Source organism: Portunus trituberculatus, chromosome 45, assembly GCF_017591435.1.
Source record: "Portunus trituberculatus isolate SZX2019 chromosome 45, ASM1759143v1, whole genome shotgun sequence".
Lineage (NCBI taxonomy): Eukaryota > Metazoa > Arthropoda > Malacostraca > Decapoda > Portunidae > Portunus > Portunus trituberculatus.
The window spans coordinates 11,357,253-11,385,058 of NC_059299.1; the positions used below are offsets into that span (position 1 = coordinate 11,357,253).

A 27,806-nucleotide genomic window follows, 5' to 3' on the forward strand; every position below is an offset into this window, starting at 1 on the left:
AACATGTCGAGCGTTGCCGTTTGTCCCTTGCTACTGCCACCTGCTGGTGCTGGAGCTGGTGCAGCTGACAGTCTCGTTGTCATGGCTACAGGGACGCAGACAGGGCCTGAACACTTTGCCGCTAGTCCGGTGACTATTGCACTTTGCTCATTCATACAAACACGAATGTAAGTGGGCGGGTACACGCTGAGCTAGAGGACTGAAGGCAGAAGTGAAAACAAGTTGATTTGTGCCATTGTTCGTCATGCCGCCTAAGGTAAGTTAACTCGAGCTAATTTAAACTACCTATATGGACACAGTGCTTATAATTGCCTTTTCCTTTTTCTTTTTTTTCAGTCAGTCTTCCACCTCTTCTTATGCTTGGTGATGTGAAAGCTTCTATGTGAAGGACGGTCGTTGTCTAGTATCTTTAACCGCAATTTTTTTTTTTTTTAAATTAACAAAGACTATCTGTATATCAAATACTTCTGATGCAATGTAATTAATCCTCGTTGGTCACTTCTGACATGTCTTCGAACTCTTCACTCTGTGGCTAACGCAAAATTATTCTTCTGTGATACTGCATAGTGAAATAATAGCAGTAGCTATACAAGACTATTGTTGATGTAGGAATAACACCCTCAGTATCTCTATTGGTTATTCATTCATGAAGTTACATATGATATGATCTAACAAGGGAAAAAATTACTATATCATTACGTTATGATTACAGAAAAAAAAAAAAAAGATTTGAGTATAGAGCTCCGGGCCTCCATCACATCCGCGTTAGATTGAAGCATGAAACTCATGCATATATACATGTGATGTTGAATTAAGGGTCAGTGACCTTACCATTAACGGAGGGAAATTGTGGAAGTCGCATGTGTTGTGGCTGTAATATGCTCAGCACTCGAGGAGAGTATGACGAGTCGCGAGATTTCTAAGTCCAGGAGATCTGCTCTGCACCAGTCAATATTATATACATTGAAATTATATTCTTTTTTTATACGTTATAAACAAAAGAAAATAATTTCAATGTCAACAGTTACCACTAGAATTCACAATGGTGTGGGTAGAGGAGGAGGAAGAAGAGGAAGAAGTGGAAGCGCGCGCGCGTGAGCACACACACACACACACACACACACACACACACACGATAGGGCCGGGTTCGAGTCACGGCGCGGCGAGGCAAATGGGCAAGCCTCTTAATGTGTGGCCCTTGTTCACCTAGCAGTAAATAGGTACGGGATGTAACTCGAGGGGTTGTGGCCTCACTTTCACGGTGTGTGGAGAATGTTGTGGTCTCAGTCCTACCCTCTCTATGAGCTCTGACCTCGCTCCGTAATGGGGAAGACTGGCTGGGGTGACCAGCAGTCAACCGAGGTGAATTACACTAATTCAAGTATGCATAATCTGATGAACAAACGTAACATGTAAATATTTCATTTCCTTACGCTGTGCCTTGGAGACAAAACTACCTGACTTTTACCACAAGCATATCGTTGATCTTTTTCCATATGAAGAGTGGAAGAATCACAAATGAAAAAAAAAAAAAAAAGAAAAACGGGAGTTACAAAAAAGTCAGTTATTTTACGTTATAAGTAAGAAATGTGTTGAAAAACAAATAAATAAAAGGACGAAAGTCCGGCATGAAATTGGTACTCTGCTCACTTTCCATGTAGCACTACATCTTCACGGTAAATGTTAAGAAAAGGCACTAATTCCCTACATAGTACACCATTTTAAACCTACTTCATTATCTTGAAGTCGGGTTTACACGTGCCAATTTGCGACTAAAACTGCAAGTCAATATAGTTTCCGACTGGAGAAACCAGTCGCAAAACAAGAGCAATATGTTGGTCTTGTTCAGTCGATTTGCGACTTTATTTACGTTGTGACGTCATGGAGTAAGCTTTGAAAAGATGGTCTCCAGGTGTAGAGAAGATGTTAAGAGTTGATGAGGGAAAAAAAACATATGGGACCCCAGAAATTAATTATACAGTAAAAAAAAAAAAAAAAAAAGTTTGCGCAAATCGTCATTCGCCGAAATAGCTGCCGCTCTCCAAGAACCGTTCCCCTCAATGGAAGGTGTTGTTGCAGGTGAGGATTGAAGACTTGTCAGGATTTAATTTGATCGCAATTGTCTTCATTAAGATTAGTGTGTGGTAGACACTCCTTTCTTTCCTTCTACTTAGCCAGGGACGTATCCACAGGCATTTTCTTTTCTGCTGACTCTTCCGGCACGCCAAAAGAAGAGCAACCACAGCTTCAGCATCGTCACTGGAGGAAGACATCTTGGCGGGTAGCTGTTTGTTTACATTCACTTACCGCCAAGGCGCCAACTTGTCGATACTTTCCAATCGCAATGTGTCATGTTTTCCGACTAGAAGGGCTCAGTCGATACTTCTAGCGACTTGCAGCTTCAGTCGCAAATCGGCACGTGTGAACCCGCCTTTATATATGTGTGTATCTAGCTACATACAGACAGTAAATATTATGACCCACGCCATACCTAAGCTTAATCTGTTCTTGGCCGCCTCCTGTCTTCCCGTCGATCAGAAACGAGCCACAAAACTGTATGATTATTGTTTTTTACTCCTTATTCCTCCTTTTTGTTGTTACTACCACTCTCCCACAGTCTTCTTACCTCTTATTACTCCTTCCTTCATCTTTTTATTCTTCCATTCCTCATTTTCTCCTCTTCCTATACTACTACAACAAACTACTCATATCCTCTTCACTCATCCTTTCTTCTTCCTCCCTCTCCATTCCTCACTTCTTCCTCCTTCTGCTGCTACTACAATCCATGCTTTCAAGTCTTTGAAATACCTTGAAATTGCCGGAACACTATAATTGACGAAAATGTTGACGAAGGGACGATGGGAGGTGTGAGAGAGAAGGTAGCTATCGTCTGTCCATGGTGGTTATGGCACTCTGAATGGGTCTGTGGGGGGTTGTTTATTTGTTTAGTTGGCTAATTCAGATTTTATTTTACGTCTGAGACTGGAAACAAACAGCAGTTTCAGTACATATTGATGTACCATAGTTCTTTTGTGATAAGAATAATTTACTGTGTGTGTGTGTGTGTGTGTGTGTGTGTGTGTGTGTGTGTGTGTGTAATTCACCACAGTCGTCTGTTGGTCACCCAGCCAGTCTTCCCCATTACGGAGCGAGCTCAGAGCTCATTGTGTGTGTGTGTGTGTGTGTGTGTGTGTGTGTGTGTGTGTGTGTGTGTGTGTGTGTGTGTGTGTGTGTGTGTGTGTGTGTGTGTGTGTGTGTAATTCACCACAGTCGTCTGCTGATCACCCAGCCAGTCTTCCCCATTACGGAGCGAGCTCAGAGCTCATTGTGTGTGTGTGTGTGTGTGTGTGTGTGTGTGTGTGTGTGTGTGTGTGTGTGTAATTTTCTCCTGCTCAGCCCCCAGCCGGCACGAGAAAGCTCAGCAAAGAGGAGAGAGAGAAACTGCGGCGACTTGAGCAGGAGAGGAAGCAAAGGGAGGCGGAAGAGGCAAGGTAAGCCACGCAAAATTTACTTTGTGTGATATTGTAAAGCGTAGTACAGTACATGAGTGCTGGATGGATTTGGAAAAACTAAATCGATTATGAGAAAAAGTTAAAATGTCAAAAATGTAATCTCCGCTGTGTTCATACAGGGACCGGCACGTGTAGGACTGGCGGCCTCCTGCAGCTTCCTTCATGTTCTATGTTCTTATGTTCTAATCGCTTTAAACTGGAGAGGAATGATTTTTTAAAATTCATTATCTGCTCTACTTACAAAAGGTTGACTATATTGTCCTCTGTCTATGCGGCTCTCCACGTGCCAACTGCCAGAAAAAACACATGTTTGCTTGTGTGAGGGTGTATGTATGTATGTATGTATGTATGTAGGAGAGAGGTTTGCTATAAAAATACAAACATGATTGTCATGGATGGTGTTACTTGAAGTTTTTATGGATGGCTGTGTGTGAGAGATAACATCACGAAATGTTGGTGCAAAACTGAGAATGGATGGACAGTGACAGCACGTCCGTCTGTGGATGGCACTGCATAGCCTGGAAATGTGAGATGGAGCTTGAGAGAGCGGGCGATACTTTGTGTAGTGCATACCCACATGAAACGGAAATGGACGATGTAACACACACACACACACACACACACACACACACACACACACACACACACACACACCGGTAGCTCAGTGGTTAGAGCGCTGGCTTCACAAGCCAGAGGACCGGGGTTCGATTCTCCGGCCGGGTGGAAATAATGTGACCTTGTTGTCCCGGTGTGTGGTGTGTGCCTGGTCTCAGGCCTATCCGAAGATCGGAAATAATGAGCTCTGAGCTCGTTCCGTAGGGTAACGTCTGGCTGTCTCGTCAGAGACTGCAGCAGATCAAACAGTGAAACGCACACCTCAATACTTAGATGCCTTAACTCTGCAGGATAAGAGAAGAGGAGGAGGCGGCGGCGCAGAGGGCGAGGGAGGCGGAAGAGGCGGCGCGACGAGAGGAGCGGCGGAAGGAGCAGCAGCGACAGAGAGTGAAGCAGCTGACGGCGACGCTAGAAGTGATGCGGCAGCTGGACCGCACTATGGAGCTGACCCGTGGCCGTCTCAGGGAGCAGGAGGAGGTACCGAGAGACAAGATGAGGGAAGGAGGAAGGGCATGGAGGAAATAAAGAAGGAAAGGCAGGAAGAGTAGGAAAGAAGAAAAGAAAAGAACGGAGAAAGATGGGCGGGGAAGGAGGGAAAAAGAGACGATATGGAGATAGTGTTATTCTTCTCGCTTATTCAGGTATTCTGTAGGCTGATTTTTTAAAATTTTATTTTACCTAAGAATGAAATAATGTTTTTTTTTTCTGTATATTCTCAGTGGGAGCGAATGATGCGGTGTGACGGACTGCCTGATCCCACCAGCGTGCCAGAAATGAACAGGTAAGAGGAAAATCGGGCACTATTCTCTTATTCATCTCACTTTCCTTGCGGTCTTTCCTATGCCTTCTCTCGATCTTCCTGCTGGTTCTTGTCGGGTTGTTTCCTTTTCTTACTCACTTACTCCCGTACGTAACTCCTCTGCCATACGCACACAATATCTGTAATTAGGAACCATGTACTTAAACTTCTCAACGCTCAATCTCTCCTACTTTTAACATTCCCTAGTGCATAATTTTCATGATAGTGATAGCGTAATAAGGACTAAACACAAATGAACAAGATTACAGAGATCTTGACTAATTATTTATGTGGCCATTGAAAACACTCACTCCTCATGAGAAAACCAAACATTTAGAGTTAGAAATATATTGTTCAGTCATGCCGAAACAACCTTATTACTATAGTACGAGGGGATGGGAAGCTCATGGCAGCAGTAATGAGGCTGACTGGCTGAGGATTACATATGGTTTATCCTACTTGATTAATTTAATTTAAAGTAATTTCTCTTTATTAATTGCTTCAAAATGATTAAAAGAGAAAAAAAAAAAATCCGAACTCTTTTTTCCAATGTAAGGTTTTGTTTATTTCAAGGTTTCGTATGTTTTCATTTCGTGGTTTCTAATTCACCTGTTCCGTAGATACCTGAGTCTGTGGCGCGCTGACCCAGACTCTGGCACACTGAAGGGAGCGCTTGCCAAGACAGACCAGGTCATCCACGTGAGTGCCTCTGTCATCAACACTTCCGCACACCTGCCAGGCACACACACACACACACACACACACACACACACACACACACACACACACACACACACATGTAGGTAAATAAATAACATAACCAGACAGACACCAAACAAGAAAATAGCAGTTAAACAGACATACACACATACAGACAGTCAAACAAACAAACAGATAAATGAATATTAGATTACTACATTTAATATATGCAATATGTATAGACAGTCATTATTATTATCATTATTATTATTATTATTATTATTATTATTATTATTATTATTATTATTACTGTTATTTTCCTGAAGGTGATCTCGGAGCTTGAAGGAGTGATGGAGGAGAACAGCGACGCCACAGCTAAACAGCGGAGGGACTGGAGGGAGGTAAGGAGGGAGTGGAGAGGGGAGGGAAAGAGCTGAGGGAAGGGGAGGAAAAACTGGAGAGAGGAGGGAAAGGCTGGGAAAAGGAAATGAACAGCTGGGGGAAGAGGAGGAACAAGAAAAGATAGGAGGAACAGGAGCTGGGAGAAAAGGAGGAACAGCTGGAGAGATGAGGGGAGGATTAGGAGAAAGAGAACAGCTGGAGAGAAGAGGAAAGAGGTAGAGGGAAGGGAAGGATGAGCTGGAGAGAGGAAAGAGAGGTACAGCTGGAGAGAAGAGGGGAGAGGCTGAGGGAAGGGGAGGATGAGCTGGAGAGAGGAGAGAGAGGCTGAGGAAAGAGAGGAGCAGCTGTAAAGAGGAGGGAAGGGGCGGAGTGAAGGGGATGGACAGTTGGAGAGAAGAGGGAAGGGAAAGGAGGAATTTGAGGAGAGGATAGTATTCAGAAGCAGCTGGAGAGAAGAGGGAAGAGGTTGAGGGAAGAGAGGAGCAGCTGTAAAGAGGAGGAAAGGGGCGGGGTGAAGGGGATGGACAGCTGGAGAGAAGAGGGAAGGGAAGGGAGGAATTTGGGGAAAGGATATTATTCAGAAGCAAAGTCGTTAAGGAAACACACGTCTTGGTTTTCTTTACTAAGGTTCATGATTATAAACTTCCATACATCCTATCTTGATGTTTATATTGCATCTTTATCTTTCATCTTTCTTTTTTCCTCTCTATTTTTTCCTCGTCATATTTCCCTCCACGCATCGCTTTTCTTCAGCTCTTTATTGTCATTTCCATTATCATTTTATTCTCTCCTTACTCGTTCTCAGTCATGCACGTAATTATACCCACTCACGTAAACAAATATAGTGAGACGATCATCCTGCACATATTCCAACCTGAGAAAAGAGTGAAAGAATGAAACATTTAACATTTAACACCATTTGGACAACTCACAGCTTCACACGCTAGCTCACTCGTTCACTCGTTTGTTCATTACACTCATTCACTCAGACGTCACGGATAGGAATGACTGGAGTGGCTGGAGGGGAGTGGAGAAAGGTAGAAACTGGGCTGGAGTAGACGGATTGTGTGGAGGAAGGAAAGGAAGAATTTGGGAAGGGATGGAGATAAGGAAGGTGGAGAGGAACTAGAGAGATAGAGGGAAAATATTGGGAGAAGAGAAGAAACTAGTAACCTTCCAAAAAAGAAATTAGGGTTTAAAGAAGGGAAAGTGTTTAACTCCTTCAATAATGAGACGCATCTTTACCTTGATTTTTGGGTATGATTAGATGATTTTACTTGCATTAGGAAGGTGTATGCAAGTCAAAAGAATATTGGCCAGTCTTTACTATTCTAACCCCAACATATGTTTTTTGAAGCTGTATGAAATCGCCAAATAGTAACCAGAATGAATATGAAAAACGCGTCCTGATACTGAAGGAGATAGAGTACAAGCTTTTATGTTTATTTTGGAGGAGTGGTAGGTATTCGGACCGGCTGTTATGCGCCATTTACTGAGCATGAAACACAACGAAGTGATTTGACGCATTCCTTAACTGAAAGATACCTTACTTTATTCTAATCATTTATTTTTTTTTATGTAAGAGGGGAAAATATGGCCCAGGACAATAAAAACGAGTAAACAAAATGACTTACCTAGATGTCAGTTCCCGAGCAGGTCTGAGAGAGTTAGCCAAAAGAATGGGATAAATGTCTTGTAACCTTACTCTTAAAATTTGAGGAAAATTAATTCACTATTAAATTACTTTGTGTGTGTGTGTGTGTGTGTGTGTGTGTGTGTGTGTGTGTGTGTGTGTGTGTGTGTGTGTGTGTTCAAGTTCAGGTTCAAATAGTTTATTGCCATGAACAACTCCCAATGTCTGTACATACATTGTTACATATCCTGTGGTAAGGTCTGCAGAGAGAATTCTTCAGCAGACCTATTGACTAAACAAGGTAAAACAATCTACTTCATCCATGCGGAATTTAATGAAAAAAAAAAACAATATTTCCCCAACTTATAAACTTAGCATATATTTATATACATTATACACAAAGCTAACTTAAATTCATATATATTCAAATAGATACCTAACTTAAATCCATATATATTCAAATAGATATCTACATACATATACATACACACTCATACACACATACACGTTCGAATATAAACACATACATATATAAATTCCAGCTCTCATTCTTACACACAATATATACCCATACACCATAATACAATGTACTATAAAGTCTGAACTTCCATTTCATGTGCCTTTTCAGCGAGATAATACTTTTTTTTATTTATTTCATAGTTAAAGCTACTCAGAGTACTTCCGTTTAGGTTATGTCTTATTTCATTGGGTATCGAGTTCCAGACGTCCGGGCCAAAACACAGTAGAATTGCGAAACAAAGTTGTTCTAAATGGTGGGCATATTAGGTTTACTTGGTTCCTTCTGGTGTTATAAACATGATCTTGTACTGTAAAATTATAATCATTATTTTGTATACAACTGAATATAGTAATCAAAATAAAGTACTAATATGGAACTTGTAATATTCCTAGAGATGAAAATAAATATTTAGTTGAATCATATTTTTCTTGAAATATATATATATATATATATATATATATATATATATATATATATATATATATATATATATATATATATATATATATATATATATATATATATATATATATATATATATATATATATATATATATATATATATATATATATATATATATATATATATATATCTTAGAATATCTTTTTGAGATTTAAAGATGCTATCCAAAAATGATGGCCAAGTTGAACCCCAAACAGATATACAATACATGATTTTTTAGTAGCATAATGTGTAATACAGAGTTAACATTGCTTCAGTATTAAGTTTATGACGAATTCTGTACAAAATACCACATGTCTTAGATAGATTGATAGTAACTAGTGAGATGTGATTCTTCCAATTTAGATACTCATCAATTTCCAACCCTAAGAATTTAGTTGACTGGACACGATTTGCAATTCTATCATCTATAATTACAGGGTGTTGTGTGTTAATGATCTGTTCTGAAATAGCATAATGTGGGTTTTATCAATATTTAGTTTAAGCTTGTTAGCTTTTATCCAGTTATTTACATGAATGGGTTGCAAGATTATTGTCCGTGACAGAAAAAGTTGTGTCATCGGCGAATTGGATGAAAGCCGCATTGAATAATGTCATTTACATATATTAAGAATAATACAGGGCCTAAAATTGATCCTTGTGGAACACCCTGTTTGATAGGATTCTAATCGGAATAGACGTCATTATTAACGCGTCATTAGCTGGTCCCCTTATCCCTATATTGTTAAGTTTATCAAACAAGATGCTGTGATCTAACGAGTACAAGGCTTTGGATATATCTAAAAAGACACTTGCAACATATGATTTCTTATCTAATTCAGTATACACAGTAGAGACAAAATGTAAGAGCAGATTGAGTTGACCATTTTTCATAAAACCATATTGACTGTGAGATAATAACTTATTACATTCAAGGTAATTATTAAGCCTGTAAGTAATTGCTTTATTAAAAACTTTACTTGTTGATGGAAGAATGGAAATCAGTGTGTAATTACTGTATGTGTGTGTTTGTAGGTGTCTGTGTGCGTGAACAATAGAAAGATAGACATACAGAAGAAGCAGGTATAGGTGAGTGTGTCCTAAGCATGTAACGGTAACGCAGCCCTTACTACATACACTAGATCTGGCTGGAGCTGCAGGAGGCACAGAAGGCGAAACTGGACGAAGCCACATACAACCAACTCCTGGACCTGCGCCCCCACCTGGACCTGGAGACAATGGTGAGCTGACTGACTGACTCTTCCACGTGTTGTCAGGTCACTTCATGCTGCTTGGTGTTCATGACGGCTCTCCTTCAGGCCATTGTAGGACAGAAAGTAACAGTTAAGAAAAAGTAACATGAAAAAAGTAATGGAAAAAGTACCAAGAAACAAAGCAACAGGGAAAAAAGTAGCAAAATATTGACTGTTTTTGTTTCTCTTTAGGACCTAACTTAACCTAACCTAACCAATTACTTTTTTTCCTTAAACAAAATTATTACTGTTACTTTTTTCATGATACTTTTTTTCTGTTAGCTTTCTTCCTTGATACTTTCTTTCCAAGCACCCGTCCAGGCAGCTCAGCAGTAAATACACACTAGTACTTCGCATCTTTCTGTGGCTCCTATTCTCAAACACTTTTTGCTTCACCTCCACTATTTCAGAAGACTTTATTTGAATTTACACGATCTTTTTATGATGTGTTTACCGTTCAAGAGACAGAGTGACAAGATTTATACATTATTAACAGGAGAAACACTCTAGAAAACCTCGCTAATCATCTCTGTGGCCCTGTAAAATAGTCGTGGTGAGAGAGCAAAGCGTTTCTGAATACCTGTGATTGTTGCCTTCCTCTCGAGCTTCCCTTTGTGCAATCCATCTGCCTCCTTTTGTGTCTTCTCCCTTTCCTGCACTTTCATATCTTCTTCTTTATGTTTGAATCTCATGCTTCAGTCATCCTCCTTATACCTTTTCTAACCTCCACCACCTTCATGTTATAATCGTTCGTGTTCTGAGTTGATAGTGTAATGAACGTCTTGATAAGTGAGAAGGGTAGAAAGAATAACAGTAAGGTGTTGTTTTTTTCTACAGATGTGCTTTGATATGCTGCTTTATTTTATGACTATTTGCATGGGGAAAACTGATTCACTATTAAATTAGTGTGTGTGTGTGTGTGTGTGTGTGTGTGTGTGTGTGTGTGTGTAAAATAACAGGTAGGTACAACGTAAACTGTCTCTTTCTGCGAATATCTAAATGATAGGTGCTACTTAGGTGTGCGATCTACGCATACACCAACATGCTCTACAAGGGTCAAATTCTGCTATGGTATGCGATCTACCTGTTTCATTAGTTTATTATGGGTTCAATGAAACATGCTACACATACACATATCTATAAAAGAATAATCACAAACGCATCGGTAGTTATCACGAGAATCATTACAATTACATTATAGCAACAATGAAAAGGCTCTCAGTGCGTCTTTCAAATGGATTATGAAAATTCAAGACATTGTAACACTATTTCACATTGGTATGGAAATGAAATTGGTATGGAAAAGTATGTAGCTACTTCACGTCCCGAAATTATACGATATGTGTTAGAACCTTGCTGGACTTTTTATCATAGAAGGATTTGTACTGTTGGTTTATCATATGAATTATGTACGTACTATGTTAACCGAAATAACAGAACTGAATTTTATGATAAGTAGATGAAAAACTAAACGAATAACGATGATTACGACGCGTGTGACGAAACTAACGATGCGATTCCACGATAACAACGCGAGCAGGTGGCCTATCAAGACATGATATTTATGCCGGGATGAAGTGTGTTATTGCTACATGTAGCGTATTGAATCAGGACCCGAGACTCCACTACACATTCCACTCATACTTGAGACTCTAACCAAACATTCTTTCAAAACCAGGACAAGTATTTTCCATATTTCTTGAAAACAAAAGGAAAAAAGTGTATTTTCCTGTTATATAAAAGAGTAGATCGCAAAGCTTTATGACACGTAGACACCATACCAAAGTAGCGCCGCTTTCCCTACCGTCACTCCTCCACCCTTTTCCTCTCCTTCGCAGGCCGCAGGCAGACAAAAGATCAATTGCTGTATAGTTAGCCTGTGTAACATTCATCCTTCCTCAGGTGTACGCCTTCTTCACCTCTTCCCCATTGGTGTCCCTCGCCCTCTGGAGCAACACTACCAGGTCACCCAAGAACAATTCCCACGAGGTAAGAATATCAGGAAAGAAAACATGCAGACACTTTGGACCATATTCTGAAACACTTTAGCGCCATAAATCCACTGCTTTCAGAAGGCTCTAGTTGACGTTTCGCAGGTGTCTAAGGCTGTTTTTCATGGTTCTAGAAACAGGTTAGGATTTCCACATTATTTTGAGAAACCATGCCTCTTCTCTCTCTCTCTCTCTCTCTCTCTCTCTCTCTCTCTCTCTCTCTCTCTCTCTCTCTCTCTCTCTCTCTCTCTCTCTCTCTCTCTGTGTGTGTGTGTGTGTGTGTGTGTGCGTGTTACATGTACGTATATACACCCCTGAATGGGTGAGAGAGAGAGAGAGAGAGAGAGAGAGAGAGAGAGAGAGAGAGAGAGAGAGAGAGAGACGAGACGAGACGAGGAACGAGAACATAGGCAATAAGAAAAACAAATCACTTAAGAATATAAAAACCGTATTATGTTCTCTTCTTGTAGCTTGCATTTAGGTCTCAAACCACCACTCATGGGAAATAATGAATGAAACTAGTGAATACAACCCTTAAGACATCAACACTTCACCTTGGTCTGTGTGACGCAGGTGAAGGAGCTCGGGTTTACCTTCACGCTGCCGGAGGACCTGGCCGAGGCGGAGTGCGTGGTGCGGGTCATGAGAACAGAGTACGACCATTACTCGAAGTTTGCCCGCACCTTCAACAGTCCTGATGTGCCGGAGCCTGACATCACCCTCCTCGGCGAGTACTTTTTGCTATGATGCTCGTATTATCATCATTAACCATTTTTTTCTTGTTTGTAGCTTTTGTAGGAAGGAAAGGGCATTTACAAAGTGATTTTTTTATCAATATCTTTTTTTCAATAGACATTATCTTCTTTCCTTTTCAGTAGCCAATTTTTTTCTTTTGTTTGTAGCGTGTGTGTGTTAAAAGAAAGGAAAGGAGAATAGTAATAGTATTTGCAATGGTGCTTGTTTTGTCTATATCCTTATTGTTTTTTCCTTATATCCTTTTTTCCATAGTCATTATCTCCTTTCCTTTTCAGTAGCCATTTTTCTCCCTTGGTTTGAAGCGTCTGTTTGTGAAAAGGAAAGCAAGGACATTTACAGACTATTTAGAAGGATGCATTTTTGTTTATATATTTTTCTTTTTAGATAACATTTTTCAGTAGTCGTAATCTCCTTTTAGTTGTACCGTATGTATGAGTAAAAAGGAAGGAGAAGAACATTTGCAAACTTATTCACAATGGTACTCTTTTGTTTCTAATGTTTATGACCACATTTGTTTAACAATCGTATTCTAAAACACTTGAGCGCTCCGCCTCCACTACATTCAAAAGGATATATACAATTAAAGTTAGTTATTTGAGGGCGTTTTTATGCTTCTAGTGATAGATTAACAAAATCTCTACATTATTATAAGGAAAAAGTGTTCAGAAACCGACTAAGCATCTCTGTAACCTTTGAAGATAGTCGTGGTGAGAGAGCAGTGCGTTTTAGAATATTGGCAGAAGTGTGACTGTGTTCGTGTCTCCATCAGATGTGGAGGATCCCGCCGATGCAGCAGCTGGCGACGACCAATCACCGCAGGGCGACCAGGTGTGTTGGCTCGTATTCTCAAACACTTCTGCACTTCACGTTCACTATTTCGAAAGGGTTTATCTAAATTTACACGAGTCTTGTAGGGTGTTTTTACGGTTCTAGAGGCAGATTAACAAAATTTCTACATTATTAACTGGAGAAACATTCTTGAAAAACGGTCTTGGAAAATAGTCGTGGTGAGACAGCAAAGCGTTGGATTCTGAAACGCTCTGCTAAGGCTCTAGTTGAAGATACTCGTGTTTTCAGGGATATTTTTTCTGGTTCCTGGTGATGGATTGGCAAGATTTCTAGTTTATCATAAGGAACACCTGTCTTGAAAACCCGGTTACTCGTCTGTGTGGCCTTGGAAAATTGTTGTGGTGAGACCAAGGCGCTTCTGAATAGTACAGGCGTTTTAAAGTGTGTTCATCGTTGTTGTTGTTGTAGTAGCTGTTATCATCGTCATCGTTGTCCTTCTGCTTCTACTCCTGCTGCTTCCTTCATCTTTCTCTTCTTCGTCTGATTTGTTCTACCTCTCTCCTTTCTTGTTTTGCCTCCCCTCTTCTTCTTTTTTCTTATTTTTCTTCTTTTCTTCCAGATATCCTTTCTTTTCTTCCTTTTTTTTTGCTCATTTTTGTCTTTTTTCGTTTCTTTCTTTCATCATTTTAATTTTTATCCTCTTCTTCTTCTACTTCTTCTTTTCTTCTTTTTCACTGTCTTCTCCTTTTTCTTCTTTTTTTTTTTCAGTGTCCTTTTCTGCTTATTCTTGTTTTCTTCTTCTTGTTCTTTTTGTTCTTGTTCGTCTTCCATCCATGATAACTAAGGTATTTTTTCCACAAACAGTGATATTATTATTATTTTTTATTTTCTTTCATGTTACTCACTCTCGTTATTTGGCGTTTATTTTTCATTATTTTGTGTCATTTGCGAAAAAGATATGTGTATATGCTACAAACTTTCCATTATTATCATCATTATTATTATTATTATTATTATTATTATTATTATTATTATTATTATTATTATTATTATTATTATTATCATTATTACTATTACCATCATTACTATTATCATTATCATAATTGCAAATAGTAGTAGTAGTAGTAGTAGTAGTAGTAGTAGTAGTAGTAGTAGTAGTAGTAGTAGCAGTAGCAGTTGTAGTAGTAGTAGTATTAGTACCATATTATTATTATTATTATTATTATTATTATTATTATTATTATTAGTAGTAGTAGTAGTAGTAGTAGTAGTAGTAGTAGCAGTTGTAATAGTAGTAGTAGTAGTAGTAGCAGTTGTAATAGTAGTAATAGTAGTAGTAGTAGTAATAGTAGTAGTAGTAGTAGTAATAGTAGTATTAGTATTAGTAGTAGTAGTAGCAGTTGTAGTAGTAGTAATAGTAGTAGTAGTAATAGCAGTATTAGTATTAGTAATAGTAAGTAGTAATAGTAGTAGTAATAGTAGTAGTAGTAGTTGTTGTTGTTGTTGTGATAGTATTTTTCTCGTTACTATCGTATAATTTCCATTTTTTTGTTTGCAGAAGAGTGAAGGAAAGGAAGAAGGTGATAAAATGGGTGAGTTCCTATTACAATAACAACAACAACAACAACAACAACAACAACAACAACTTTTACTGCTACCACTATTACCAATACTATTATTATTACTACTACTACTACTACTACTACTACTACTACTACTACTACTACTACTACTACTACTTTTACCACAACTACTAAACATACGGTAAATTAATTCATAAAAGGACAAAACAAAATGTACATACATCTTCATCAAACCACCACCTTCCTTCAGCCTTCCATCATTCCGCTGCCTTTCGTCACTGTCCCTCATCCTCCCATCACCCTGTCTTACCCACTCACTTACTTTCTCATCCTGCCATGCATTAAGTTCGGAGTCCCATCACCTTGCATCACCATTTCATCTACCTGTCTACCGTGTCTCCTTCGCAGGCGCTCCTCCCACGTCCTCCAAGAAGAACAAGCAGCCTCACTTCACGGACACTGCCTACGCCGAGTTGAACCTGCGTCGGTATCGTATCCAAGGCGGCGTGTACACCATCGACCTCCTGGAAGTACCGCCACAGCCACGCGTGCTCACCGACTGTACCATAACTCAAGGTGTGTGTGTGTGTGTGTGTGTGTGTGTGTGTGTGTGTGTGTAAACGAGACAACTGCGTGTGGTATGTAATGTACTTTCTTTTTTTATACTAAGTACGTGCTTCTCACTTCATATGTTACTGATTCATCACCACCACGCTGCCATCACACTGGCGCACGGAGCAGTAAATATCTATGCATTTAGCAAAAATATCTTAAGTAAATTAAATAACTGGTAAATAATACATGTGGCAGCTCTTGTGCCTCCTCCAACCCCGTGTAATGTCATTTCTCTAGAGCCCTTCAATCTCGTGTTATTTTTCGTCTGACTTCCTCCGTAGACGTTCTGTACCTACGGAAGCCAAGAGGTACAGGTCATTCCAGTTATTTCCCTTAATGCAGTGGTTCCTAACCTTTTTCAGTGCCCGTACCTCAGAAAAATTTCTCGTACCCCCTCCAACATAAATACTATACAAACATATGAAAAGGATTAGTGATAGTGTTTACAGCACTAACTTAAGAAAATGAGAGAGTTATAGTAAGAAAAATTAGGAAAGTATATTATGTTTTGCTTTCTCATGGTAAATATACGATACCATTGCACTGGTTACCATGTCTCATACCCCTAAATTTAAGGTTTCGTACCCCTTGAGGGTACAGGTACCACAGGTTAAGAACCACTGCCTTAGTGTGTCAGTTTCAGCCTGGGTTTGTGGGGTGACGTCATTAGTGAAAGAAAATGGGGAACAGGAGAGCGTGGAGGGAAGGAAGGGATGCAAAGAAATATCACGTGTCATATCGTATAAACCCTTTTAATAAATTTTTTTATAGTAATTTTTTAGCGCCATTTCTGCATACCATCTTGCATCCAATTCCTCCACACATCAAACTTTCCACCTGTAAAGGTTAGTCCGGATCATTCTGTTCTTAGATGCAGGGTGCAGGTCAGTTGGTTCCTAAGGTAAGCGATTGGTACTCAGGTTATCTATAGTCCACAAGTCAATTGAGACTATACACAGTTGATCATCAAGTCAGTTGAGACCCAAGTTAGATGGTCCCCAAACCAATTGAGACCAAAGTCAGTTGCATGGTCACCAAACTTACATAGCATCTATTTTCATTCTGTGTGTGTGTGTGTGTGTGTGTGTGTGTGTGAGGCGGCGGAGGAGGAGGATGATAGTGCTTGAGTACGCATGCTTAATCAGCTCCTTCTTCTCTGTGCGCCAGTGGAGGAGGTGTGCACGGTGTCACGCGTGCACTGGGTGGCGCAGTACAACCCGCCAGCTGCTCCTGAGGCGGCAGGACAGCGGCGCCGCGATCCTGAGGCGGTGGAGCAGGAGATGAGGCAGCTGGAGCGGGAACTGCAGAAACTATTACTCATAACCATCAAGTGAGTGGCCTTGAGCATGGGATAGACGCCCCTGGGAAGAATACCCGTGCATAAACATCAAACAAACCAGGCAGTGGTCAAAACAGGCACAAGGTAGTTAGTGGCTCGTTTGAGAAAGGTAACAAGAAATGTTGAATTGCTGTAGCATGTGGGGTGTTGTTACTGAAGCGAGACATATGGACTGAAACACACACACACACACACTCTCTCTCTTAACACGGCAACACTTTTCAGGCTGCCAGACTCTGCTTTCTGGTTCGAGCCGCCGCAGATGGTGTTGTGGGACGAGGCGAAGCGATGCTGGTCCAACGAGTACTTCCATGACGTCAAGTACAATGAAGACCAATGTGTCATGCAGGTGAGAGAGAGAGAGAGAGAGAGAGAGAGAGAGAGAATGGTACTTCCTGTTAATGACCCTATAGGTTCGGTTACTGGTTTGGCATGTGTTCATCTTTTTGAGATGTACTGAACCTCTAGATCTGCAGCTCAGTATTTCAGTGTGCTAAGTGTGTTCTGGTTGTGCTTTAGTTTGAGGGCCGTGATTCGTGTTAGCGGTAAGTGATGGAAGCAGTATCAATAATCTGAACCTCTGAAGGTATTGTTGTATGTACACACGCCAGCATTTGACTCTTGCAAATTCTGGCCATCTAATTTTTCAGTAGCAACACCTGGTAGTCACAGATGGGGAGAGAGGCAGGCAGGGATGCCAGCCGGGCTACGTCAGAGGCAGCGGTAGCCAATGGCAACTTCCATGAAAGAAGGATGACAGATGTCAATTTTGTTTGAAATATAGATATAGAGAACTGCTTCATTGAATAGAGAACCGACATACATACATACATATGTAAATTTACCTGTTTATTGGTGTATCACATATATAATTATGTAAAGGCATTATTGTATATCTTGTTAATTCTGAGAAATTAATCTTAATATTGTTGCCAAACGCGTCCCGTGCAAAGTCTGCGCAGTGGTCGGCGCCTCGGTGGGCCTTTAGTTTACCGTGAGCCGCCGCTTGTTTTTGTAATGGTTACGCTGTGCCAGCAGCCTGGCGGTGAGAGAAGTGAAAACGAAGATAGTGATAATAGTAATGATAAAGAAAATCGTTTGTGTAGCTTCTCAGTAATCAGAGGGTAACTATTTATACACCGCTGAGGACAAAGTAGACAGCGGTGTGTGGGTGCTTGCTGGTGACACGGATGGCCACAGCGAATCAGTCTGTGGCTAACGTAAGTATTGTATTGGTGTAACTCATCCTTTCACAGTGCTGCTATGTCATAACCTAGCGTTGGTAACCTCCAGGATAATATATCAATGAACTAACACCTGCAGATACTTAAAAAAAAAAAAACGATCCGCTGCCTCTCTCAGCCATTACCTGTCTCATCTAACTCATTACAGGACAGACTTGTCACAAAGTGGAGCCATAGGCCTGCTCTTTCATATCCGTTTTTTTAATACATCCGCAATTCCCTGAATTGTGTGTTATGGAGGCCCAGTGAGGAAAAGTGAGCCGAGACGCTATGCTGTGACGTCATCAACGCGTCCTGCGCAAATGCTCTGCTGGTCAAAGATCATCGACTTCTATTATTATTCATGTTTGTCTCGGTTAATTTATTTTGAGCCATAAGTGCCTTTTATGGGTTCCTAATGATAATTCGTTATGTTTTACGTGTCTTCCATGCATAAATTTAGTGAAGTACGGTGATTTAGAGAGGCCTAAATACGTTAAAATTTTCATCCCCGCTATCAGCGATTTTTTATTTGAGGTAGTAGCGAAGTGTTTGTGTTTTCGAAGAGGAGTTCATGATGGAAAAAGTGTGAAGAATTCCTGATAAGTTAGATATGTGGACCTTCAGAATTATTTGTAACCCAGTTGATATTGTAAAACACGTCAATTGTAATATATTTATTTTTCTAATTCGGTTTGTTGCCTGGTTTTGATATATTGAAATTATAGTCATAATTTTTAAAAGACGTTATCAATTCTATTCAATTAAATCGATGATCCTTAGAATGGTTTTTAAGTAAGTCGAAGTTCTAACACTTTATTTAATATGTTTTTTTAAATATTCTCCTCATTCCTTTATCCTGGCAATAATTTCATATTTTAGGAATTAGTTTCGACTGATAACAAGTCAGATATTTTATAGCATTCGTACCCAGCTGCTTTTTTGGTAGTTCTCATTTTCAAAATGATTTACTTAACGTATATGTGACGTCAACAATGGGGCAGCCCCCACCCCCTCCCACAGCTAGACCAACACCCCAACCCAGTTCCCGGCCCGAGGGTGTTGGGGTGGGTGGCTGTGTGTGTGTGTGTGTGTGTGTGTGTGTGTGTGTGTGTGTGTGTGTGTTCGTGTGGTGTGCTGCCTGTGTATTTGTGAAAAGACGGAAGAGTGACTCCTCCTTCCACAGGTGCGCACAACTAGGCTGGGCGTGATGGGACTGGCCATGAACCGCTTCGCCAACCTGCCCTTCCAGAGTTGGGAGCTGAAGCCTCAAGGTCCCGGCGCCGTCTCCCTCACGCTGATCGCTGCGGTTGTGGTGGCGGACTTCACCATCACGGTAACCTTTGTCGATCCTTCCGTTGTGCGCTGTGCTGCTTGCTTTGCTATCTTGCTTTTTATTTTGGGTGTGTGTTTATTGTGTTTAGGCATAACATGTATCTCACAAGCTTCGATATAAGAACCAACGCTGATAAGTGTTCTACGATTAATATGATAGATGAAGGTGTGGTAGAAATACCAGGACTTATCAAACATTGTATTTAGCTTTAATTTCAGCACTGTGTGAAACCCAGTCATTCGTGTAGTAGGAGATTTAAGATGCATTTAAGTAAATAAATGTTAAATGGTGTCCTTTGTAGATAGCTTGTGTAGAGCCGCTAAGCGAGGAAACACTAGAATAGTCAATTGAGGTTTGAATATCTTTTTACTTTTATGTAAGTTGAGTAAGTCTGGTTCACGTACACGCAGGAGGGACAGGTGTGCCTCGCCAACCTGCAGGACGGCGCCCGCACCGCTCTCTCACACCTGTACGGCAAGCCCATGAAGCCCAACACACTCATCAAGGTGGGTCTCGCCGCGAACAATCAGTATTGTATTAGTGTAAGATTACTTAATGGTACGTTGGTTTTCTACGTTAAGTGTGTCGTCAGAAACGTCTTCCTTTCCCTCGTTCGAAGCCACAAGTAGTTATAGATTTCATAATTTATTTTCTTATACTGTAGTCAGTTCTGTCTTTAGTAATGCAACTTGTGTAGAACTTCTTGAAGATAAGTGGTATAAAGACACATATTTGTGAGCACTCGCCTTTCTTAGTTACGTGCATCAATATTTTGAAAGATATCAATATTTGATATTGCATCTTACAATGTTAATGTTTACTATTGCTGCTTGTCACTAACATACAACACAAATACATGTGGTAATGTAATTACTAACTGCACGTTTGATTTTTCTTCGGTTAATATTTACTATTATTCCTTTGTGTAGCACACGACACGACTACAGACTACGTTATGGTAATATCATCACTTTACTTAAGCAAAGTTTGAAGTTTTTTTTTTTCACGCGGAAGACTTTTATGAGCTAATAGTGAAACTCAGTGTTGAAAAATCAACACTGAGTTAGAAACAAGTCCTACGAACAATTTTCCTTAGTCTTTCTTCCTTTCTTGTGGCTATTTACCTTAGCAGGGGGTTGTGGGTCCTATGTATATTGTGTCTATAAATCACGTGTCACAGGCGTCCAATGAGAGCCCGCCATGCCGGTAGTTGCTTATATGACGTAACGCCGCAAAATCAGTCATGGACGTTCGATTATAGGACAGCCAATGGGAGCCCGCCTTGTTGGATGTTACTTATAGTATTGCATTTGTTTCTCTTGAGAGAAGATGAAGCACGTCAGTTCCTACCATTTGCTAAGCTGCATTCACCATGGCGGCAGCATCCTGTTAGGAGGGAACGGCTTTGGTGAGTGTTGCTGTTATTGGTGAACAGCGCTGCCAATGCTTCGCTACATATTGTTTATAGGTTAAAATTAGGTTAGGTTAAGTTGATGTTTGGTTTGTAATGTGTGCGTGCGCGCGTGCGCTAATAACTCAAAATTGTTAAAATTCTCTCTCCACCAGACCCTTCAGTTCTACGGCATCAACCTCTTCCCAGACCGGGACTCCTACTGCTACATTGACGGGCTTCCGGCCAAGCATCGCCCCACGGAGCAGCACCTGTACCGCTGCCTAGCCCTCGTCGCCCCAGCCCTGCATTTCGCCTGGAGCCGCTGGAACCTCCTAGCTGGGGACACCAAGCTCGTGTTCCAGATGAAGACCAAGAAACTGTCAGCGGACGATACGCAGGTGTGTGTGTGTGTGTGTGTGTGTGTGTGTTGCGGCGCCACGGTTATCGGACGTGTTTCTAAGTGCTCCGTGGAACTGAAATTTAAGACAATCTTATAGGCCTCTCCAGTACAGAATGGGATCAGAAATTAATCTACCTGCACTGGAGCCCTGATGTCCAGTGTGCAAGACCAAATGCAGGCTAGAGTGCCAGAAGTGTATGAAATACATTTACATGGACTGTACCTGTCGCCCTGTGTACAAGTTAGTACACTTGTAATGACTGCGACCTCGCCGAACAGGGTAACTGACACTTGGCTTTGGTGTACGCGTTACATGAGAAGAAAATGAAGATAAATCAAAACTGAAATATAAGGAAGGTGGGAATTGTGACGGAAATGAGGATGATCAAACAACGGTTTGGAACTTGATTCGGAGCACGGATCTAAGGACCAAAGTGGCACACCTACTATGCAAGGCAAGAAAACCAATAAGAGTGACGAAAATTAAAAGAAATGTTATTGCTATAAGCATAACCGATGTAGGTTTGGCCGAAAGGGTTGTGACTGCCCTTATGCACACCCAAATTTGTGTAACAAGTACAAAACACATGGCTGAGATCATGTCAGGGGACGCAAAGAGGAGAAAAGTGCCGCCACCTACACCCACCTCTATATTCCGGTTCTGAGAGAGACGAGGGTGTCTAAATTTACATTGCAAAAGATTACATCTGAAGGGTACTCGCCGCTATCCTGCAAACGAAGATACCAAGAAACCACTGAACATCGGCTAACTGCTCGTTCAGACACAAGTGTTTTGAACCCTCAACCACAAAGTTGAACCACCCTGGCCGAGAATAAGCATACATATACATACAACGGTTGATTTTTAAGCAAAACAAAAGCAGCACATGCAACAAGTGCAACAACATACTGCAGATGTGAATAACACCGTGGAAGTGCATGGAGCAACCGCCCGTATATAACATTGGTCCCAACAACAGCTGGTACCTCCACTAACACAACCCACAAGATAATTTCACTTGACATTGCCGCCTCTCAACATATAAATTCAGAGGGAAAATCAAGGGAGGGAGTGTTCAGTAACCCCCGAGAAGATAGAACAATCATCTCACCAGTAGACTTGTTTAATATCTGATCATACAGCCATTAGTAGCAGAAGCGATATTAACTTCACAACATCTGATATAGTGGAAGCAATAAAAGGGATCTCAACTAACGCAGCAGCTGGTCCGGATCAGTTCCTAGTGAAGCTTCTCAAGAACTGCACTACAGAATGAAGTCCAGAATGAGACTGCCTGATGGAAGGTACTTGTGGTGGCGCATCAGCGTGGCCACGGACACCAGCTATATACTTTGTGCACATGGATGCCCATAACTGCTCTCCACAGGTGTGTGTGTGTGTGTTTCTCTCTCTCTCTCTCTCTCTCTCTCTCTTCAGTGTTTAAAAAAAGAACAAATAATGACAACAAATAGCAAGTAGGTAAAACAAAGTATCATGCAGTTGTCCTTACCAAATGTGACTGTCGCTGGTCTTCAGGTGGGGCAGCCGCTGGTGCTGGTGACGCCGCAGAAGACTTCCATCCTGGAGTGCACGGAGATCTCGCAGGCCTTCTCCACCGCGGACGAGGACGAGTCTAAGGTGAGAAATACTGGGACCGAGGATTCTATACTGGCCAGGTAAAGGCAACGCAGTTTTTTAGTCACTGTCTCTGTTGAGCACTGAGCTGTAGGTAATGCTGTCAATGTGGTGACCTTCCTCATGCTCGTTAGTCACTCTCGTTGTATTCTTTGTGACCTTTCCTTTGTTCCTACCTGTCTCGCTCTTCATCTCTGTTTGTTGCTTCACTTCCTTCAGGTGGGTGTTGTGTAATAGGTTTGTGCGGATTCTTAGCTTTATCACTACCCACCAAGCACCAGTAGCACTCAGCCCACGCACACCCGCCCACCTATAAGTTTTTTGTTCGCTTTTACACAATACGCAGGTTTCGTATTCGCAGCGCAATTTATAGTCCATTCACCGCTAATATATATATGTATGTATAATTTCCGTACGTGTATCCAGTGTATGTCCGCTGCACATATTGGTACCAGGTATTATTTCTCAATGTCCTGCCTGCAACACTTCCCGGACCACACCACCAGTGATCTACTATCTGCTTCTGTCGGGTTGACACCTTCCCGCCTTGCACTTACAATACAAATGCTCTGCACGTTTTTTTCGAAGTCGAGCCCGCAGCCGTCTCGCACCTAGATTTTTTGTTTTTTTGTTTTTTGCACTGCATGCCGCCTCCCCCTCCCCACCCCAACCGCGGCCTACCTGCATGAAGACACCAGCGGGATACATGGCCGTGCTCCCACCCACACAAACGTCTGTGTTACAGTACTACGCGGACCTGTACCAGCTGGTGTTGGGTGAGATGGGAGAGTCGGTGCGGCAGACGGTGCAGGATGCCTCCCCAGTCTTTATCTACACCATCCACCACGTGCTCAAGTCTGCCTCGGTGATATCATATTGCTGAGCTGGACGGTGCTACGTGCGTCCATATTGTGCACCATTGTCTGGTACGTATGTGTGCCGAGCTGTAGTTGTCCTCACAGACGGTTAGAGGCAGTATACAGTGCTCGAACCTGACAGGAAGTGACGGATAACAGCTGGGTTATAAAGCCAAGAGCAGCAATCTTGGCCACTTCAGGATGCAGAGCGCCTAAGGTTGCTGTGCCAGATGTAACATGAACAAAGGCGATACTCGAAAGCGTCTATCATTCATGATGTAGGGGGCGAGTGAGAATTGCTGGAGGGAACACAGGGTAGCAGTGTCGAGAGTATTACGAATAGTGCTAGGCGAGTGTCCACACACTCAGCCGACCAGGCTAGTTAGTAACCCTGTGATGAGGGAGAAGTCTGTCATGTTATGGATTTCATCTTTGCTACATCACCCTTATCTGTTCTTGATCTTACTGGCAATGTGTACAGCATTTGGTCTTGTAATCAGTAGCGACAACGTTATATATACAGCTCTGCATGTAATAAATCTTCACTAATAAACTGATTAGTAACTTAAACCGGGAATGCAAATCAGCCTTTTCTTGTCTCCTTTCCTTCAGTATAAAACCTCATGTTGAGTAGGAAACTGTAGAGCAGGGGTTGGCATCCTATGGCTCGCGAGCCAGATATGGCTCTCTTGATTATTGCATACGGCTCGCAGATATAGCTGACATTTCTTAACACGACAAATAATGAATAATTCCTCTGTCATTTTAAAGTGTGTGCCGTTGGTGGGAGCGGAACACGTGGTTGAGCAGACTGGTAAAAACAGCTCTCTCCCGGCCTGTTTTGCTCCAAAGATTAAGCTAGGTAAACATGAGATGGTTACTCCTGAAAAACTAGTTGGCGCGTCCCCTACCGTTCTGCGTGGCTTCGCTATATAGATTCTAGCGAGACTGCGCAGAACAGTGGTAGTCGATCAAATGAGTCATCTTGGTGACGGGTATTTAATTTATTATGGGTTAGCTTCAGTATAACGTAATTAAGAATAAATTCAGATAACTATTTATTTAAAGTTTTTGGTCTTACTTAAATAAGATGGACGCATTTAATTGTATTCAGTGTTAACAAATATTATGTGGTTCTCATGGAAATACGTTTAAAAATATTTGACTTTCATGGCTCTCTCAACTCAAGAAAAACCCTGCTGTAGCGGCACCGTACCAGGCAGGCTCTTCATTTTCTTTTTGGTAACGTTGCGGGAGGTACTCTGGACTCCCGTCTTCAGATAAAGTTCATAAAAAAAAAATCTCGACCTGATGGAGGATACAAATGCATGAGTCATTTGCAAACCGTTGCTGTGCAATTGTTAACACCAATAAACGAACGGATACAACGGGTTTGTATGGGGAAGGCCCGTTCGTTGGTAAAGAACAATATATCAACGTTCATGCTAAACCAGCAGTGTGCTTCGAAACAATAGAATTGACTGTGCTGCCACAGCTTGGCTCTGCGTATCCAGTGTTCCTGCAATGGGCTTGGGAAGTGTTGCAGGTCTGGAGCACCTTACATACATCATGCTGTACACCTGTAGCTAGTACTTAGTGTATATGTAATCTTGATATCATTACAAAAGGGGATCGTATTTTCTTCAAATGCCTTTTGTTTCCTTCAGTGTTTAGGGTGGAGATTTTATTCCCATAGTATTTCTCGTGAGTTTTTTACAATCTGACCAAGTTTCATAACCAATCTCCATTAAATAATATTCGCATGATTTGTTTTTAGATAGAACAAAAAATAGAAAAAAAAATACAAAAGCCATTTATGTTTTCCCTTCTTGGGTGATGCTATAACAAAATCTGTGAAGGAAATCCTTCACTGAACGAAGAAAGTGAGAAAGGTAAGCCTGACAACTGAGCCATTTTTTCTTCGTAAAGAGAGAGAGAGAGAAACGGAACAATTTTTCAGATTTTCCTCCGTTTTTTACGTTTTGCTTGAACATCACGTTTGCAAAATAGGAAAGTGGTTGTTGAGGAACTGTAGTTGTTGTTTGCATGAAGTGTTGAAAGTTCCATGCTCTGAGAAAGAGCAACTTGTTTTGAAGTAGTGTGCATATCGAGGTATTAGTTTAGTGTTCCCTGTAACATTCTCTTTCTGAATTATGCCAAGCTGACAGAAAACATTCAGTTGTGGAATTATTTTATGAATAACATTTCTATTTTAACTTCATTTGATAAAAAAAAAAAAAAAATATTCGCTACTGTTATTCGAACATGAATGGGGATTTGGATAGGGAAGGACATGGGGCTGATATCTATGTATGGCTAGTTATAATGCATTCTGAAGGGCATAAAATAATATAAGAAAAAAAAAAAGCAAAATAGACCAAACCAAGAGCCAAGAGTCTTACTTTAATCTACTCCATCGGCTGTGTGACTGCTTCGTCTGTTTTTTGGGGTACTAAAGATGCGCGATGCAGTCAATGTAGTGCGGGACAGCGGTGAGAGCCGTGGGGTGACATTGTTGCCGGTTGGTAAGGTGTCTAGCCTGTATGTGCCTATTCATCTTCCCATTCATATATTTTACCGTCTGCTCCAGTGATTTACATTGATATATTAGAAAATGTTGCATGATTTATCGAAAACTATATTTCATCAATTATGACTGAACGAATGTGGGTTAAATAAGCTTTATAGTTTGTTAAACGGGAAAGGGACAAAGGGTGCTGGGAAATAAGTAACGGGGCTCATGAGGGAAGAACAGTACGGTAGCTATAACACACACGGGGGATAATTCTAATTCCGATGTTTGCATTTTTTTCTTTTTCGGACACAGTTTTAAAGTACTGTGAAGTGTGCTTGCATGTTTAGAGTATATGTTGTCACCGTGTGATCGAGATCGGAATTATTTCAAACTCTTACTCAACGCTAACTGCCATTACCGTCAGTGACTGTGAGTGAGGCGCACACTTTGCTGTGTGTTGGGACGATAGGAGTGAGCGTAGGCAAGGCCTCGTAGTATAATTAAAAATGTAAGGGAAAGAATTACAGACTAACAAAGAAGAAAAGAATGAAAAGGTTATCCCATCAACATATTAATTTTTCTCATTAAAGATGAACACAAATAACATTAAAGGAAAATATGATATTTTTCTTTTTGTTTTATACAAATAACAATTTTGATAATAAAGAAAATACATTATATTTTCATAATTGATATTTTTCATAGCTTTATGAGCTTAGTATTTTTCTTAGTAAGTACATGTATAGATATATGTATTTACAATCAGAATAATTTTTGCTTTTATTTTATATTTGTTGTGTGTGTGTGTGTGTGTATAAATATTTATATATATATATATATATATATATATATATATATATATATATATATATATATATATATATATATATATATATATATATATATATATATATAATGTTTGGGTGTGCATCTGTATTTGTTTAGTACAATGAATGTCAATAGAAGGTAAAAAAAAAAAAAAAAAAATGCAGAGAAGGCAGGAGCTCCATCACTGGGACCTACCATGACATCCATCTGCAGTTCATTGTGGGTGATGAGGCTAAGTGGACACACACACACACACACACACACACACACACACACACACACACACACTTTAATTCGTTATTCTGTTTTGTTCATGTTGTTAATATACCCTACTTCAATATAGTTAAATTGTCTCCAGTCTAATAGGCAAATGTGTGTGTGCGCGCGTGCGTGCGTACGTGCGTGCGTGTGTGTCTCACCTAGCAATCGAGAAATTCAGATACATGAACGATATTCTCATATTAAGAAAACAAGATGAAACTGGTAGCATTTCCTGAATTATAAACAACTGTTCCTCATCCTCGTCCTGTCGGAAGAGAGGCGGTGGTAACTAGAGAGAGAGAGAGAGAGAGAGAGAGAGAGAGAGAGAGAGAGAGAATTTTTGTCACCTCACCTCATCAGCCAGTCACAATACAGTTCATGGTAGCAGCTGCCGGACGAAGTATTCATA

At 40.7% G+C, this 27,806-nt stretch overlaps 1 protein-coding gene across 1 annotated transcript; it reads left to right on the forward strand.

Annotated features, from left to right (window-relative positions):
* The first annotated feature begins 82 nt into the window (after window positions 1-82).
* Window positions 83-24,363, forward strand: LOC123519622 (dynein axonemal intermediate chain 7 homolog). Its single transcript, XM_045281064.1, has 19 exons — window positions 83-256; window positions 3,397-3,491; window positions 4,418-4,604; window positions 4,847-4,908; window positions 5,547-5,625; window positions 5,952-6,026; window positions 9,765-9,863; window positions 11,778-11,864; window positions 12,440-12,593; window positions 13,392-13,450; window positions 14,970-15,003; window positions 15,403-15,570; window positions 16,777-16,939; window positions 17,174-17,297; window positions 19,358-19,507; window positions 19,918-20,013; window positions 21,074-21,298; window positions 22,838-22,939; window positions 23,682-24,363. Exons 1-19 carry the CDS (start codon window positions 245-247, stop codon window positions 23,817-23,819), a joined length of 2,109 nt encoding a protein of 702 aa, XP_045136999.1. The 5' UTR covers window positions 83-244; the 3' UTR covers window positions 23,820-24,363.
* Window positions 24,364-27,806: the final 3,443 nt, after the last annotated feature.